Below are 18,084 nucleotides of genomic sequence, written 5' to 3'. Positions count from 1 at the left end.
AACTGTTCCTGAACCTGGTGGTGTGGTCCCTGAGGCTCCTGCATGTTCTTCCTGTTGTCAGCAGTGAGAAGAGAGCATGACCTGGGTGGTGAGGGTCCTTGATGATAGATGCTGATTTCCTGAGACAGTGCTCCATGTAGATGTGCTCCGTTATGTGGAGGACTTTACCTCTGATGGACTGAGCTATATCCACTACTTTTTGTAGGATGTTCTACTCAAGGGCATTGGTATTTGTAATGTTCAATTAGGTTCACGGATCTGTCAAGTGATACAGAAAGCACTCTCTGTGCATAGGTATATTAATCATTTATTTACAAAGAATAAAAATTTGACCAAACATTCATGTTCCCCTAGTTACAGATACTACAAAGCTGAATACTCAACAAACATACTTATTTAGAAGTGTGCGCAGAGCATGCCTTCCCAATAGTCTTGCCTTAAACAAAGGAAGAGGAGAGAAAGTCCCTTCCGCGTGCAATTTTATATATGCAGGATATTTGAAATTGGACACCAGGCATCTATCCAATGGGAAAAGCAGTTGCAGCTTTTGAACTAACCAATCACAACGGAAGTGCCTTTTGACAATCAGAATAAGGTACGCTCCCCCAGGACAGCGTTCCCATACCAGGCTATGATGCAACCAGTTAATAGACTCTCCTCTGCACATATAAGGAAGTTTGTCGTAGTTTTAGATGACATGCCACATCTTTGCAAATTTCTAGGAAAGTAGAGGCGCTGCTGTGCTTTCTTCATAAAGGCACTTATCACAGTCGGCGACCTCAGCGGGATAGAAGACATAAGAGTGTCTGCCCGAAACCACCTGTGAACATCAAAGGTCTGCCTGAATCAAATTTGCATCTCTCTCTCTCGCTCTCTCTCTCTCCAACAGCACAGCAGCGATTACTGCGAACTGTACTAAGCTGAGCTGAACTGAACTCTGCGTCACTTACAACTGATCATTTTACCCCTAGACTGCGATAGAGCTTGGTTGATTCCTATTACCCTAGTTCTGTGTACATGTGTGTTTTATCATTGCTAACCTGTTGCATTTATATCCTTACAATTAGAGTACTGTGTTACTTATTTCTTTAATAGAACTTTATTAGTTTCTAGTAATCCAGACTCCAACACATGGTCCATTTCTGCTGGTTTGGCAACCCAGTTACGGGGTACGTAACACTTCAAATTCTTTTTAGTTTCTAATTTGCTGAAGTAGTAAAATTGTTTCATTTCCACTGCTGGCCATTTCTGAAATCTCCCAAGCCTGAATGCTTGAAACTGCAGTGAAAGGTTCTGAATTGTCTTCCTGCTTATTTCTCGCCAGCGTACTGTCAGTGACAACAGTCCCTGCTCTTTGAATGCATGCACGTGCAATGACACTATTTAAAAACTGTTGGGCCTAAGCATGGTGTGCTGTCTAATGGCCACACAAATACACCTATCTGAAGCTGGTTAGAAACTGTTTGGCAATAGTCTCCTGCCCCATTTAAGCAACAAAGTGTCCTAAATAAATGAACGGAATCCTAGCTGTTTACTTGATTCATTTCTGTTTGTCATGAGTTGTCCTAAATAAGTGGTTGGTCTGATTAACTGATGACCCAATTAACAGGAATCCACTGTATGTTCTTTTTAATAAGAAGAACTGGATTTTTCAATAAATCCCTTTGCACTGGTATTTAAAAAAAGACAAACTACTGTTTAGCTGAGTAAGAGATTATGTATTTAAATAAAATATAGAACAAACTTTGCACTGTAACATTTAATTGAACTTCTCCCTTTGGTCATATTTTATATTAGGTACACAATCAGCATGTTCAGACACACGGAAGATAGTTTTCTTTATATATAAAATTGATAAATGCTTGTTAATGGAAGAGCAGATTATCATTTAAATGGTAAAAAATTGCAGGGGGACTTGGGACTGCTTGTGCATGAATCACAAAAGGTTCATTTACAGATGCAGCAGGCTATCATAGAAGTCAAATGAAATATTGGCCTTTATTACTAGAAGGATTGAATTTAAGCGCAGGGAGGTTATGCTGCAACTGTACAGGGTACTCGTGAGGCCACATCTGGAGTACTGCATGAAGGTCTGATCTCCTGACTTGAGGAAGGGTAGACTGGCTTTGGAGGCAGTGCAGAGGAGGTTCACCAGGTTGATTCCAGAGATGAGGGAGTTAGACTATGAGGAGAGATTGAATCGCCTGGGACTGTACTCGCTGGAATTCAGAAGAATGAGAGGAGATCTTATAGAAACATATAAAATTATGAAAGGATAGGTCAGATAGATGTAGGAAAGTTGTTTCCACTGTTAGGTGAGACTTAGGACTAAGGAACATAGCCTCAAGATTACGTAAAAAGCCTTGAAATAATAATGACGTCAGCTGCAGAGAGTTGTAAACTTAGTTAGCTCCATCGTGGGCATTAGCCTCCATAGGATCCAGGACATCTTCAAGGAGCAATGCCTCAAAAAGGTGGTGTTCATCATCAAGGACCCAGATCACCCAGGTTATGCCTTGTTCTTGTTGCTGCCATCAGGAAGGAGATACAGAAGCCTGAGTGATGCCACTTTCTAGTACAATACTCATAATAGAATATGAATGGACTGATGTGTAGCGCCGTTGGAAGGATGAAGCTTTAAATTGGTTTTCTATGTAGACATTAAAAAACATCATTTGAATAAAAGCAGGTGGGAAAACTCGGTTTCTTAGCAATAATTATTCTGCAATCAATTTCCTGAAACAGGTTATATATGTCCTCATTGTCCTGGGGATCTTGCTTTGTGCAAATTAACTTCTTGCATTCCAAAAGTGGGTATGTTTTAAAATATAATTTAGTAAATTGCCTCAGTACGTCTTAAATTATGAAAGATATCACATAAATGCATTTATTTTCTCTCTTACATTCACTGCCACATGGAATGTACTCATGAAATAATTCATGTAGTTTTTAAACATCTCTAATTACTCTTAATGTGTGTTTGTTTAAATAGATATGCTATTTTGCAAAGGTAATACCTACATTTAAGAAAATATTTAACTGCCAGATTTCCTTAACAGAATTCCCTAAAATTTTCTCAGATCTGCTAACCATTTTATTGATTTATTGCAGTGACTGTTTTGAACCCGTACCTTTTGTGGACATAATTTCCCCCATTGTTAGGTAAATACTAGTATTATATTTAACTAGACAACCCGCTGACACGTTGGGGCACCCTTTGAGAGAAAGGTAGTGCAGTCTGATGTGATGTGCTTTGGAAATTAAAGAAGAAAAACTAAGTTATTAAAGAAGAAAGACGCGTAGCAAAACAAATATAGCTCCTCCTTGTTTAACGAAGGACACTTTTGATGACAACATTTCTGGTTGATCTGCCACCCTTCAAGAATACTCTAACGTTTTCATTTCTTTTTCCCCGGCTTAAGGCCACATACAGCTGACCATGCTGTAATACCGGTTTCTCCAAATAAATCAACACATTTTTCGTGGTTTGGCCTTGCGCCTTATGTGTAGTCATAGCAAAGCATAACTGTATCAGGAACTGGTTCTGCTGAAGAAGGACATCTTCCCCTTCTGATAAATTGAGAGTCATTCTTGGAATCATGACAATGTCATTTTTGAACGCACCAATGTTTATCTTTGCTACAATGAGATTGTTGTGCAGTTCTTCCACCATCATTCGTGTTCTGTTGCAAAGCCTTGGTGGATCCAAGTTCCTCATTGAAATGATGGGAAATCCCCTCTTCAATTCCAGTTTATGTGGTGGCAATCCAGAGAGTTCCACCGAATCAAGGAATTCTGTTGGAAAATGAGTGACGTTAGCTCCTTTACTTACAGCATTGAGGGAACAGTATTCTTTCATGATTCCAGGAAAGCATCTAATGCATGTGAAGTTTATCTTTTGCATCATTTCATTGAGAGGAACCAAGATAGAATTCCTCGAGAACAGTTCTGCAGGATTGTAGAATGTCGGGTAGATGAAACCAATGCATTCTTCCATAGTTTTTGCTGGCAGAATCATATCTTCAGGTAATTCGATTTCGTTGTTTTCATTTTTCTCAATCTTGTCTTCTCCAGTATCCAATAAGAACTCAGAATATCGTCCTTCTCCCTCACTCAATCACATGTTTCTCTTCAATTGAAACTTGATGAAGCTTCTCCATAAGTAGGATTTTTTTATGCATGAATTCTCCACATCAGCATTATTTCCGCGTTTCACAACTGCTAGAAGCTGATGGAAATCACCACAGCAAATGGTTAAAATACCCCTGAAGGCCTTATTCTTGCCGCATACATCACAAAGAGTTCGGTCCACGGCTTCGAAGCTCTCCCTCTTAATCATGGGGCACTCATCCCAGACAATAAGCCTCGCATTTTGGAGTAAATTTGCAGTATTGTGTTTTTATCGATGTTACAAAGGGCATCTTCATTGACTTTGAGGGGTATTTTGAATCTTGAATGCGTTGTCCTACCACCAGGCATCAATGTTGCTGTAATACCTGATGATGCGACAACAATAGCAACACCTCCATCTCCCCTAACTTTAGCGAGGATCAAGTTGATGATAAGTGCCTTGCCCGTTCCTCCTGGTGCATCAACGAAAATCATTGAAGAGAGATTCCCTTCCAAGCAGTCGCACACATATTCAGGCCAGGCAGCATCTGTAGGAAGAGGTGCAGTCGACGTTTCAGGCCGAGACCCTTCGTCAGGACTGTCCTGACGAAGGGTCTCGGCCTGAAACGCCGACTGCACCTCTTCCTACAGATGCTGCCTGGCCTGCTGCGTTCACCAGCAACTTTGATGTGTGTTGCTTGAATTTCCAGCATCTGCAGAATTCCTGTTGTTTGCACACATATTCATATACTTCTCTTTGCTCATTAATCAATAGGGTATTCTTTGCCGCATATTCTGGAGTTGATTTTTCCTTTTCTCCTCTGTCTTTTCCTCTTTCCTCCTTTTCTGCCTGTTTTTGTCATTCTGGAGATGCACAGCCCTTTCATCCTTCGTCTCTTCATCCCTTCTACCATTTGTTCTTTCTCTCTGATCCTGGAGTCCTGCGGCCCTGGCCTGATCCAATTCTTGTTCGCTCCTCCTCCTGTGCCTATTGTTGTCATTTTGGAGACGTGCATGCCTCTCCTCCTCTGTCTCTTCTTCTCTCATCTTTTTTGTCCTGACTCTTTGATTCTGGAGTCATGCGGCCCTGGCCTCATCCGATTCTTGTTCTCTCCCTCTCTTTGCTGCTTCCAGACGACGTTTGGCGTCATCTCTTAACCATAATGTCCCCCTTCTCTTTCCACGCAGCATAATTAGGCTGTCCATTTTTTTTACCCTAATGCTTGATAGAAGATACGAAGCAGTAACACTAAAGCCTCCAGGATGCTGATCTTTCTTGATGATGTGGTTGGCACTCTCCTAAATGGACGTGATAGCCCTGCCCTTTTGCTGCTGTTGGTGTCGCTGCTGTGAGCATCGTGAGGCGCTGCTGAGGCTGGCCGTGTGCATGCAGCATGGTGTCACGTCACGGTTTCCATTAAAGCTGGAATCGGCTCTGTGAGCATCATGAGACGTTGCTGAGGCTGGCCGTGCGCATGCGTCGTGGTGTCACGTCGCGGTTTCCATTAAAGCTGGAATCGGCTCAGGTTGTGGAAAGCGGAGCCTGTTGATTGACAACTGAGCAATTTTATATGAATATATAACCCTGAACTTTGCGTGCATTCTGTAAGTTCGCGCATCTTAAGTCGATTTAGTCAAAAAAAGTGCCGCTGTAATGCACCATTTGCGCTAATTGGAGGTCGCAAACAGAGCGTGAGAATTTTAGTAGTATATAGATTGTGAACCAGTTTGACTGGAGGGACAGCTAAACTGTTCTATGAGCTGTACAACCAGTAGATTGTTTGCTTTTGATGTTTCCAGTGCTCTCACCCTTGATACTGTAAGAGTTGAACAAATCAGCTGAAATCATATTCTGTGATGGTAGAGGTCTCAGTAAGATCAGTGTAAGCTGAATTTGGCTGCAGATATTTTTGCCTTAGTTTTTACACTTGCATGCATTAGTGAGGACTAAGATATCCTTTCAGATATCTGTGGTCAAACCAAGGACCTTTCGCACATTAAGGTAACAAGCTGTGCATTACTTGCTCCTTGAGTCATTTTGGATTCATAATGGTGTGGAAACTAAACAACACTAAGTAAATGAACTATCTCTAGTGAATGGGCTGAGGGCAAGTGTTGTCCTTGCCCTTACAGACTTATGTTTCCCTGACAGCTTTCGCTGGTACAAGGCTTAAACATAGGAGCATAGAAAACCTACAGCACAATACAGGCCCTTCGGCCCACAAAGCTGTGCCGAACATGTCCTTACCTTAGATCTATCTAGACTTACCTATAGCCCTCTATTTTTCTAAGCTCCATGTACCTTTCCAGGAGTCTCTTAAAAGACCCTATCATTTCTGCCTCCACCACCGCCACTGGCAGCCCATTCCACGCTCTCACCACTCTCTGCGTGAAAAAACTTACCCCTGACATCTCCTCTGTACCTACTTCCAAGCACCTTAAAACTATGCCCTCTCATGCTAGCCATTTCAGCCCTGGGAAAAAGCCTCTGACTATCCACACGATCAATGCCTCTCATTATCGTGTACACCTTTATCAGGAGTCTATCTGGAATCTATTTTTGGCTATTTTTACGGGTATCCAGATAATACTGTGCCACTCTTGTTAGAAGCTTTCAGATTGACACCAGGCATTAGCCTGAATGACAGTTAATGGGATGCCACTTAAAATGATTTCCTGTAGGTAACTGAGACAAATGGAGCAATTCCCTCCAAAGGGAGACAAAATGCCCTGGAAATGAAAAATTATTGCAAGTGGACTTTTTGAGTTGATAGTTATATGCCATATATTTTAATGTTGTTCTTTTCATTCATGACTGCAGACTGCCTAACATTGAATGCATTTAAATTGCTTTATATAATGTCAGAGTGGCTTTTATTTATTTCTTGAATGGATCATGTTCTAAATTCTAATGGAGTTCTGAATCCAGGTTTACAGTACATTGTGTCACTTGTTTCTAATTTAAATTTTATTTCTCCAGATTAATGGATATGAGAATATAACATCTCTAAAGGGCTTAGACAGAAAAATACTTTTGATATTTGCTGCCAAGGTCCTGTTGGTTGTTGAATTAGCCACTTTTCAAAGGCAGTGCGTAACCTCCTACATTATGTTTATGCTTCAGATTTTAATTATATCTGTACTAACCGTTTTTCACTGGGCTTTTGTGTATTGTGTAATTGGAAAGACCTTACAGGCAGTGAATTGCAAGCACCTGCATTATTTCAACTGATCTTGAATGTATTCATTCGGGGCTTTGAAGCACTTATTGCGTCAACAACTTTGATACAGTGAATAATAAATTCTGTTTTATCTTTTGCATATTCAGTTTAAACTAAAGGTACTAATCTTTTTTGTGCCAGGGGTCATTAAGTTTGCAACTACAGTACATTTCCCATTTCCATGATGAGAAGCTTGAATGATAGAACACTATTTGAAATTTCACTTTAGAAGTTTTGAAGAACTCAAATTAAGTAAATACTGATACATTGGTCTGTTAAACTAAACAATAATTTTTTTTAAACAATCAAAATATACCTTGAAAATACTGTACCTTGCATAGTAAGATTTATAATACACTATATCCTTTGGAACCCCAGTTACATACTGAGCATAACTGAGCATGAAATTTTACATTACAGGACAAATTTATAGGTTCAGGTACATGGGGCTTGTCAACATGGTTGGAGAAGGACAACTCTGATCTCAAGCCTCTGCTGCCTTGTGGCTATACCAACTCACAGGGAAGGCTTTGGGAGTAAACCCCGTAGAAAAAACCAGAGCTAGAGTCCATAAGGCAGTCCTACATTGAGTTCAACTTTGACTGACAACTCCTGCGACATCACTGATGCCAAACTGTATCAGTCTCTGTTGCTTCTTTGGGTTCGTCAGTTGTATGGGGAGGGGGGAGCCTGCTACATGGGCAACAGCTTGCTCTCCATATCGTCCTGCCCTGGCTTGTGTATCACGTGGATGCTGGAATACAGCATCCATGGTCAACTGGGCCAACGGAGGGCCTCACATGCATTAGTCTAGCTATAGTTCTGCTTATGTTCTAATCCATTGCCTCTTCCAAACAGAAATTTGTTCTCTTAACTTAAAAATGCCCTTCTGATTTGTGGATGCATACTCTCAGTATTCTAGCTGCAGTATGTTGCTCTCTATTCCCACAGTTTAACTTCTCAATAGAAGCTGCATTCTAGAGGCAGAAGACTGCAATGCCACTTCTCTAGAACCCATTTAGCATTACCATGGTAAGAAATTTCTAGGCAATAGGTTACCACATTATTAAGTTAATGATATTGCAGCTTCATCTTTAGGCATGTGTAATCAAATGTGCAGTGTCTGATCTGAATTTAGCACTATGTTTAAATACTTGCGAAGTTAATTAACAATTATACCATAGTATGTTGTCTGTAAACATTCCTTAATGTTCAGTCAGCTTGATGGTGGATGGATGCAGTTCAGCTCTTTGAACTACGGGGAGCCAGCTGTAGGCATTAGAGGAAGGGAAGCTTTTGCCAAAGGGATTGCAAGAGTGTCTTTGATGGAGCTGTTATCAAACACCCTCAAGAACATTTGTGTATGCACATACAGTCCAAATCCCTTAGCACTATGTTATGTTGCAGTAGGCAAGTGATGGATATTTTGTAAATCTTTCATTGTATTTTTCTTATATTACTGTAAGTAGTGCATACAATATTTATGTGTAAGGGAGAGATCCAGCTTCTTTCAGGGCAGAGTTCAGCAAAAGCCTAAGAGGGCTTTAGATTTGGGAGAGACGGTTACAAAAGGCCGACTTTTCTAAGATAAAAGTTTTAAATAGTCTACTGGCTAAGAGAACACAGACAAATGACTGCAACTTTTGGTTTACTACATTCCTTTAGTCTTAATTATAAACTAGAATTTAAAACAATGACAGAACATTGGAAACAACAGGAATTCTGCAGATGCTGGGAATTCAAGCAACACACATCAAAGTTGCTGATGAACGCAGCAGGCCAGGCAGCATCTCTAGGAAGAGGTACAGTCGATGTTTCAGGCTGAGACTTATTATTGTCTCCATTACAGACATCCCACCCTACAAAAACTCATTTCAGGGAGGTAGCACCATCAATTTGCGGGAGACTTCCGGGAGAGGTAGGATGTCTGAAATAGAGTAGCTCCTTAGCAGCTAGCCAGCTAGTTTAAGTAACGTTAGCTATGCTAATGAATGAATGACACCTGTTACACTCAGCTCAACATGTCTTTTACAGTCTTAACCCACCATGGGCAATAGAAAAGTCACTGTTGCAAACAGTGCAGCGAGCAACACCGTCATTATTTTTTACTCCTGTTAGGCAGGGGTACACTTTAGTGTAGTCTGGGGTGACGTATATTTTAGGTTTTCTTTTTTTGGATCTCTCTCTCTCTCTCTCTCTCTCTCTCACACGCCCTCGCTTTCTCTCTCTCTTTCTCTCTTTCACACTCGCTTTCTCTCTCAAAAAAATTGATTTCCGGGACATTTTATATAATTTGTGGGCATCAGGGAGCCACTATTAATATGCAGGCGACTCCTGGAACTTCCGGGAGAGGTGGGATGTCTGCCATTATTTTGAAATGCCTTAAAATTAAGTAATGCTGTCGCACAGCACTGACTTGCATCTTCACTTTCTCATAAATTATCATTTCTTCCTGTTTCTGCTTTCACAGCCATTCTTTCAATTGTTTGCCTCAGTCCTCTTCTGCCCTTAGTATCTCAGATTTCAAGGTAGTAATATTATTTTTCTCTCTCTCTACTAGTTAATTGATAACTCTTTCAAATCTTTGATGTGTTTTATTAACAAAATGAATTTAGTTCTCTTTTTCATGCAGTCCTCTCCTCATGATTACTTTACCCTGGATCTGACTTGCTCTGTCTCTTAGCCATTCCATGCCAGACCTGCCTCTGCCAGTTTTCCTGCTTTTATCCTCTGCTTCTGTTGTCTTATACTGCATTAACTCTCTTGCCTCTGAAAATTCTCTGTCTTTATGTTTCTTTTGCTTATTTTGACTCCATTGTCTGCTGTTCATGGGCATCTCAGTCTTGATATAGAGTTTTGACCCAAAACGTTGCCAATTCCTCTTCTTCCCCAGATGCTGCTCGACGCACTGAGTTCCTCCAGCAGGTTGTTTATTGCTTCATATTTCTGCACCTGCATTCTCCTGTGTCTCCATTGATCCCCCTTCTCCTGTCCCAATTAACAAGCTCCATAGCTCTTAGTGGTTACCTCTCAGGGAATGAGTGTGCCTGGTTGCTTTTCAGCACCTCAATCCACTGCCTGAAAGAGAAATCATCTAAGCAAGCCCAAGCGCTCTTGACACAATTATGGCATCCTCCTACCATCCCCCCAACATTGACCATGCTGAAGCTATTAGGAAGTACCCCATGTAGTACTAGAAGGCACAAGTTGCAACTGTTTACACAGTCATGATGGGCCCATTGGAAAAAATGAAAATTGCAGGAAACACTCAGCAGATCAGGCTGTCACTCTGGGAAACAAAACAGAAATACACTTTTGTTGATGGCCCTTCATCCTCATTGGGAAGGAGACGAAAGCAATTTGTAGTCAAAGTCATAGAATGCTACAGCACAGAAAGAGCCCTTTGACCCATCTAGTCCGTACCATTCTGTTAATCTGCCTAGTCTCATCAACCCACATCTGGACTATAGCTCCCCATCCCCCTCCCAACCATTGCCTATCCATATTTCTCTTAAATGTTGAAATTGAACCTGCAGCCACCACTTCTGCTGCCAGCTCATTCCATACTCTCACAGCCACCTGAGTGAAGAAGTTCACCCTCATGTTCCCCTGAAATATTTCATCTTTCACCCTTAACCCATGACCTCTAGTTGTAGTCTCACCCAAACCTCTGGAAAAGTTCTGCTCGCATTTACCCTATCTATACCTCTCATGATTTTGTATACCCCCATCAAATCTCCCCTCATTCTTCTATGCTCAAAGAAATAACGTGTTAACCTATTTAATCTTCCCCTACAACTCAGGTCCTCAAGTTTCTTGTAAATTTTCTCTGCACTCTTTCCATTTTATTGGCATCTTTCTTGTAGGTGGGTGACCAAAACTGCACACAATACTCTAAATTAGTCCTCACTAATGTCTTATACAACATCAACATAACATTCGATCTCCTGTACTCAATACTCTGATTTATGAAGGCCTAGGAATTATGAATCTGTATTCTCAGATCCCTCTGCTCCACTAGACTCCTCAGTGTCCTGCTGCTCACCATGTAAGTCCTACCCATCTGTATTCCATCCGCCATTGTCCTCCCAAAGTGCAACACCTCACACTTTTCTATATTATCTTTAAACTGCTGTTGTTCAGCCCATTTTTCCTGCTACTCTAGATCTTGCTATAATCTTGGTGTCATCTGCAAATTTGCTTATCCAGTTTACCACAATACCATCCAGATCATTGATTACTAACAACAACGGGCCCAGCATCGATCCGTGTGGCACACGACTAGTCACAGGCCCCCAGCCATTGAGGCAACTATCCACTAGCACTCTCTGGCTTCTCTCGCAAGGTCAATGTATAATCCAATTTACTGCCTCATCTTGAACTCAAGTGACTGAACCTTCTTGGCCAACCTCCCATGTGGGACCACATCAATGGCCTTGCTAAAGTCCATGTAGACAACATCCACTGCTTTGCCTTTATCAACTTTCCTGTTAGCAACCTCGGAAACCTCTACTAAAATTGTTAGACCTGATCTACCACACACAAACCCATGTTGACTATCCCTAATCAGTCCATGTCTATCCAAATACTTATATTTCTGGTCTCTTAGAATACCTTTCAATAACTTACCCACTACTGATGACAGGCTTAAGGCTGATTTATACTTGTGCATCAAATGTATGTCATAGGTATGGCATAGCAGCGTACCCTACGCTGTATTCTACGCCAACCCTACGCCGTAGCCTAACGCGCACCTCTCCCAAAATATAACTATGCATTGCGGCGCCGCAGACTGCAACAACTGTGATTGGTCCGCTTGGTGCTTGCCATTGGGCGACTGAAGGGCAGGGAAGGAACTCTAGCTGCAATGCTTTCCATAAAGCTTTACAGACCTCCGAAATTATGGAGGACCCTGTGCTTGATGCCAGTTTGTAGCTAGCTGCTACAGCCTGTTGACTCCCACCTGAAGCTAAAACTCGAATGGTGATCGCCAGTTTCAGAGTATACTGTGCGTACACTGATGCGAAATAAATGGTTGGAGACGATGAACCAAATCATTAAATCTACCTGTCGACATCCGAAAATATTTGAAATGCATTTCCTCGTTCATGTTTCTCAGTGGCTGGACAAGCACAGAAAATTCACCCTCCTTCAGTTTCAGTCGCCATTGTTTGAAGTTTGAGTTTCTTCGTGTTGAAACTCAACACGAAGAAACTCAACACAGTGGCATAGAAACCCCACCGTCAACTAGCGTCTTGGTGGTGAATTGCAGAGCGACGCAGACACACCAATGCACAAGTATAAATGTTCACAACGGCGAAGCCCACTTGCGTAGGCTACGGCGCAAGCTAGTACGCACAAGTATAAATCAACCATTACTGGCTTATCATTTCCAGGCTTATTCTTACAGCATTTTTTAAACAACAGAACAACATTAGCTATCCTGCAATCCTCTGGCACTTTACCCATGTCTAAGGACATTTTAAATATCTTTGCTGGGCCCCATTAATTTCTGCAGCAGCCTTCCACATGGTCCAAGTTAACACCTTGTCATGCCCTCGGGACGTATCCACCTTAATTTCCCTCAAGACAATAAACATTTTCTCCTCTGTGATCTGTATATGGTGAATGACCTCCCTTTTCTAGACTATGTATTCATCTCCCATGCAAATACAGATGCAAACAATTCATTAAAGTGGTCCCCCATTTCTTTCAGCTCCATGCATAGATAGCCACCCCTATCCACCTACTCTTATTATGTCTGTAGAAGCTCCTGGGATTCTCCTTTACCTTGTCTGCTAGAGCAACCTCACGCCTTCTTTTAGCCCTCCTGATTTCCTTCTTAATTGTTTTCTTGCATTTCTTTTACTCTTCAAGTTTGTCATTTCCTCCTTCCTGCTATGCATCTCCTTCATTTCCTTAACCATGCCCTTGATATCTCTTGAAAACCAAAGTTCCCTAAACTTGCTATCCTTGCCTATTTGTACTCTCAAAATTTCACTTTTGAAGGTGTCCCACTTCCCAAGTACACTCTTGCCAGGAAGTACCCTGTCCCAGTCCACACTTACCAGATCCTTTCTGATACCTGCTGATAGAGTGGATGTGGAGAGAATGTTTCATATAGTGGGGGAGTCTAAGACCAGAGTACACAGCCACAGAATAGTGGGAGGTCCACTTGGAATGGAGAGGAAGAGGAATTTGTTTAGCCAGAGAGTAGTGAATCCGTGGAATCTGTCGCCACAGGTGGGTTGTGAAGGCCAAATCATTAAGTATATTTAAGGACACAAACACGAGGAATTCTGCAGATGCTGGAAATTCAAGCAACACACATCAAAATTGCTGGTGAACGCAGCAGGCCAGGCAGCATCTCTAGGAAGAGGTACAGTCGATGTTTCAGGCCGAGACCCTTCATCAGGACTAACTGAAGGAAGAGCTAGTAAGAGATACATACATTCTTTCTCTCTCTCTCCTTTTTCTCCCTCTGTCCCTCTAGACAGCCCGAAACGTCGACTGTACCTCTTCCTAGAGATGCTGCCTGGCCTGCTGCGTTCACTAGCAACTTTGATGTGTGTTGCAAGTATATTTAAGGCAGAGCTTAATAGGTTCAGGGCACAAAGGGATACAGGGAGATGGCAGGAGATTGGGGTTGAGAGGGAAATGGATCTGCCATGATGAAATGATGGAGCAGACTTGATGGGCTAGATGGCCTACTTCTGCTCCGATATCTTATGGCTTATTGGAAAACTTAATAATTGCATTGAATTTGCAATATTTTTAAACATTATCATTAAGTGTGTGAAATAGAAGGCTCTAATCTACTCAAGTAGAGTGGAAAGCATTAGCAATTAGATCAGTAATACTTCAGTGCTTTGTAAGCATGAATACCTGTGCTAACATTTAATATATATTGATGAAAGTGAAAATGTTTTAACTAAGTTTAATTAATTTTCTAGAAAAGCGAACCCCCACCCCACCAAATGAAGAGGTTGGCTGTGTTACAGGAATAAAGAGGGAAAGATTTGATACAAAGAGTTAAGCATGGAAAATGAGCAGGTTGGCTTAAAAATAAATTAGTTTTAATATCTATCAGTAATTTACTACATGTCAGAATGAAACACTATGAATTTAATTATTTCATTTCTCTAGCCAAGGTCATAATTAATTTCCATAACAATTATTGTATAAGGTACTGACACTCAAATTTATAATCCCTAAATCTCTATGTCTTGCTTACTGGGCACGGTATTCATATCCATCAGTAATTCCCTTTGTCTGCTGAACTTGTACAAAACAGTATGCATCATTAACACACTGTTATTTGCAGGGACGGCCTCATATAGACTGTTTTTCTCCAGGACTGGCCAAGACGTTCTGACATTTTTATTTTTTATTCTTTATTTCACTGTGCTAGATTGGAAGGTTTATGAGAAATTCCATTGGAATATTTAACCAATGGTTTCACTGAATATTCAGCAAAAAGGAAAACACGATTATTTCTTGTCTTTATATATATTTTCTAAGTGCATCCAGCTAATAAATGATTGTTGAGATTATTCTATTATAACAGGGTTCAGAGCATACTCAGTTTTTCTAGGAGGCGTGGATTATTTCCTCTACCTACCCGATACTTCTTCCTGTGACAGAGTTCAGAGCAGGGTATCTGTTTTCGGATTCTGCTGGCAAGCTGGTCAATTGTAGTCTCAGTTGTCCTGGGACAGGAGTCTGATGTTGCTCTTAATCTTCAAACATTCTTCCTCAAAGGTGTCATGTAATGAACTTCATTATTCATGTCTGCCTTGATTGAGGGGTAGTTTTGCATCGTCCAGTTACAGTAGAAGCACAGAGGCATATAGCTAATGTTCCCAATTCCATCATATAGGATATTTCTTTGTTTGAATTGTAAAGAAAGTGCATGATAATTTCATCAATTTCTGTTGCAGCCTCCAGAAATAGTTATGAATCCATGAATGGACCCTTTGCTTTTGAAACACAGATTGCATCTTTTGCATTGCCCTTAATAATACTAAACAGAAGCTGTACACTGGAATTTAAGCACTGGTCAAACTGATATTCATTCGAGGTTCCCATGATTAAATAGCTACCATTACATAAATAGGTTTAATGATCAATAGGAAAAGCGGAATAGTATTGATGACGGCCACAGCAATATATACAAGGCTATTTTTGTCTTCATGACAATCTCTTCATCATCACCTGACTGCCACCTTTGAAGTGAGACCACACTGTCAAGGCAAATGCTTAAGAGATATTGCCAGTAGCAAGACATTTACTGCACCAAAGAGCCATGGTCCAAAAAGGTCCCATTAACATCTTGACATATATCCAAGAAAAGTGTAGTAGCAAAGATTGGAATAGCTGCTAAACATTTAAGAATTAGATATAATGAAAGCAAAAATGCAGATATCCTATGTCAACAAATGCAAGACAGTGAGCAATGACTCTGTTAAGATAGTAAAGGAGAGATACAACATAGAAACAGGTGCTTTGAATTGTTGATTCTGCACTGACCTACTTTACATTGATCCTACATTAATGCCACTTCTATCATTCACAAGGGCAACTGGAAGAAGAGCTAGTAAGAGATTTGAGAGGGGGAGGGGGAGATCTGAAATGATAGGAGAAGACAAGAGGGGGAAGGGATGGAGCTAAGAGCTGGAAAGTTGATTGGCAAAAGGGCTTTCAGTTAGTCCTGATGAAGGATCTCGGCCCGAAACATCGACTGTACCTCTTCCTATAGATGCTACCTGGCCTGCTGCTTTCACCAGCAAATTTTATGTATGTTGCTTAAAATTCCAGCATCTGCAGATTTCCTCATGTTGTCATTGTAAATGTTGCTGTAGTGCAGTCATTCCCTTCTTGAAAGTCGCTGATGTAGACTGTAAATATTAGAGGATCCAGCATGATCCCAGTTACTATAACTCCAAAATTGAATCATTTATTCCATGTCTCTGTCCGCTTTAGTTAGCCAATCACCTATCCGTGCTAACATTTTACCCCTAGACTATTGCACACTTGTGCAATATCTCTTTACTGTGGCACTCATTAAATGCCTATGCAAATCCAAATACTCCGCATCAACCCATTCCCCTTTATTCACTCTGCAGTTTTATACCCATAAAGAACTCTAGCACATGTATCAAATACAAATTTCCTTTCATAAAACCTTGTTGACTCTGCTTGATTCACTTAGTTTTCTAAATTTTCTGTTTTTTAATGAAATTACTAATGGATTTCATGCATTTTCCCCAATAAGAGATGTTAGGCTATCCATCTTCTCGTTTTCTGCTCTCTGTTTTCCTTCTTACTTGAATAGATGTGTTATATTTTTGGCTTTCCCAAACTCTTGAGACTTTTTTTATTTTGCTAGTTTTCTAAATTGGTGTATTAAATGAACTAGAAGTATGATTAGTCATTCATTGTGAATCACCACTCATCAAAGATTGTTGCAAATTGTAATTAAGATTGCAATTTATTTTTATATTGAATTCAGCTAGCTATGATGTACTGTATGTGACTTGTACATTCCAGAAGATGGTAGTTGCTTCTGGGAAAGCTACAGAAAACAAGATATAAACCAAAGACAAACCTACAAATAATAGATGGTTAATATTGTGCATTTCAAACATAAACATAATGCAAGAAGATATTTTGGCACTGTGGTCAAAGATGAATCCTTTAGCAATTACTTTACACCCATGAAAGAGCCAAGTATAAGGACCAGCATCTGTGGAGGTAAAGGGATGGTTGATGTTTTGGGATCAAAACCCTGCATCAGGACTTCACTCTAAGAATCTGTAAGTTAGAATCAGGTTTAATTCATCAGCATATGTCGTGAAATTACTTGTCTTTGCTGCAGCAGTACAATGCAATAGAAAAAAAGTCATGTGAATTACAGTAAATATATATATGAAGTAGTTAAGTAAGTAGTGCAAAAGTAGAGATAAAAAAAGTAGTGAGGTAGTGTTCATCAATGTCCATTTAGGAATCAGATGGCAGAGGGGAAGAAGCTGTTCCTGAATCATTGAGTGTGTGCCTTCAGGCTCCTGTACCTCCTCCTTGATGGTGGCAATGAGAACAGGTCAAGTCCTGGGTGATGGGGGTTCTTAATAATTGATGATGCTTTTCAAAGGTTTCAAAGGTACATCTAAAGTCAGAGAAATGTATACAATATACATCCTGAAATGCTTTTTCTTTGCAACCATCCACGAAAAACAGAGGAGGTGCCTCCAAAGAATGAGTGATAGTTAAATGTTAGAACCCCAAAGTCCGCCCCCCCCAGCTCCCCTCCCTCCCGCACATAAGTGGCAGCAAGCAACGATCCTCTCTGCCCTCACTGGCACCACCACCGAACACTCAAGTGTGAGCAGAGCAACAGCAAAGACACAGACTTGCAGTACTCCAAAGACTGCTCATTCACTTGATATTTGACATACCACAGGCTCTCTCTCTCCCTAATAAGGGAGAAAGGGGTGTCTCCTTTTCACAGCAAGAGGGGAGGCATAACAAACAACTCGCTGATTTATGATGTTAAAAGTCCGTTTCATCGCTTTTTCCGAGCTCTGTGCCCAAAGATCTCAGGTCTCCAGGCACACAGCCTCAGATCTTCCATCTCCCACAACACACCAATCTCTTGCCCAGACACTAACCTCCAATTACCCCTGTCTCCAGAGCCACGAAATCTCTGACCTTCGAAGGTGAGCAAAGCTCTTAGGCCACGTCCTTGGCATGTCGA

The 18,084-nt window shown here is 40.9% G+C and overlaps 1 protein-coding gene across 2 annotated transcripts in view; it reads left to right on the top strand.

The window, feature by feature from the left end:
- Nucleotides 1-18,084, top strand: part of slc36a4 (solute carrier family 36 member 4) — a 270,519-nt gene that overhangs the window by 132,226 nt on the left and 120,209 nt on the right. Inside the window, exon 11 of one of the 2 annotated variants that reach the window (XM_072263376.1) lies at nt 14,285-14,369. The exons of the other annotated variant lie outside the window; for it this stretch is intronic. Within the exon in view, the coding sequence (XP_072119477.1) occupies nt 14,285-14,286 (2 nt within the window). The 3' untranslated portion in view covers nt 14,287-14,369. Of the gene's footprint in view, nt 1-14,284; nt 14,370-18,084 lie in introns of those variants that run through there. 2 annotated transcript variants of the gene reach the window in all.

Source organism: Mobula birostris, chromosome 7, assembly GCF_030028105.1.
Source record: "Mobula birostris isolate sMobBir1 chromosome 7, sMobBir1.hap1, whole genome shotgun sequence".
NCBI classification, from domain to species: domain Eukaryota; kingdom Metazoa; phylum Chordata; class Chondrichthyes; order Myliobatiformes; family Myliobatidae; genus Mobula; species Mobula birostris.
The sequence above is the reverse complement of the archived record's forward strand: the minus strand, read 5'-3'. Positions and strand labels throughout refer to the sequence as shown.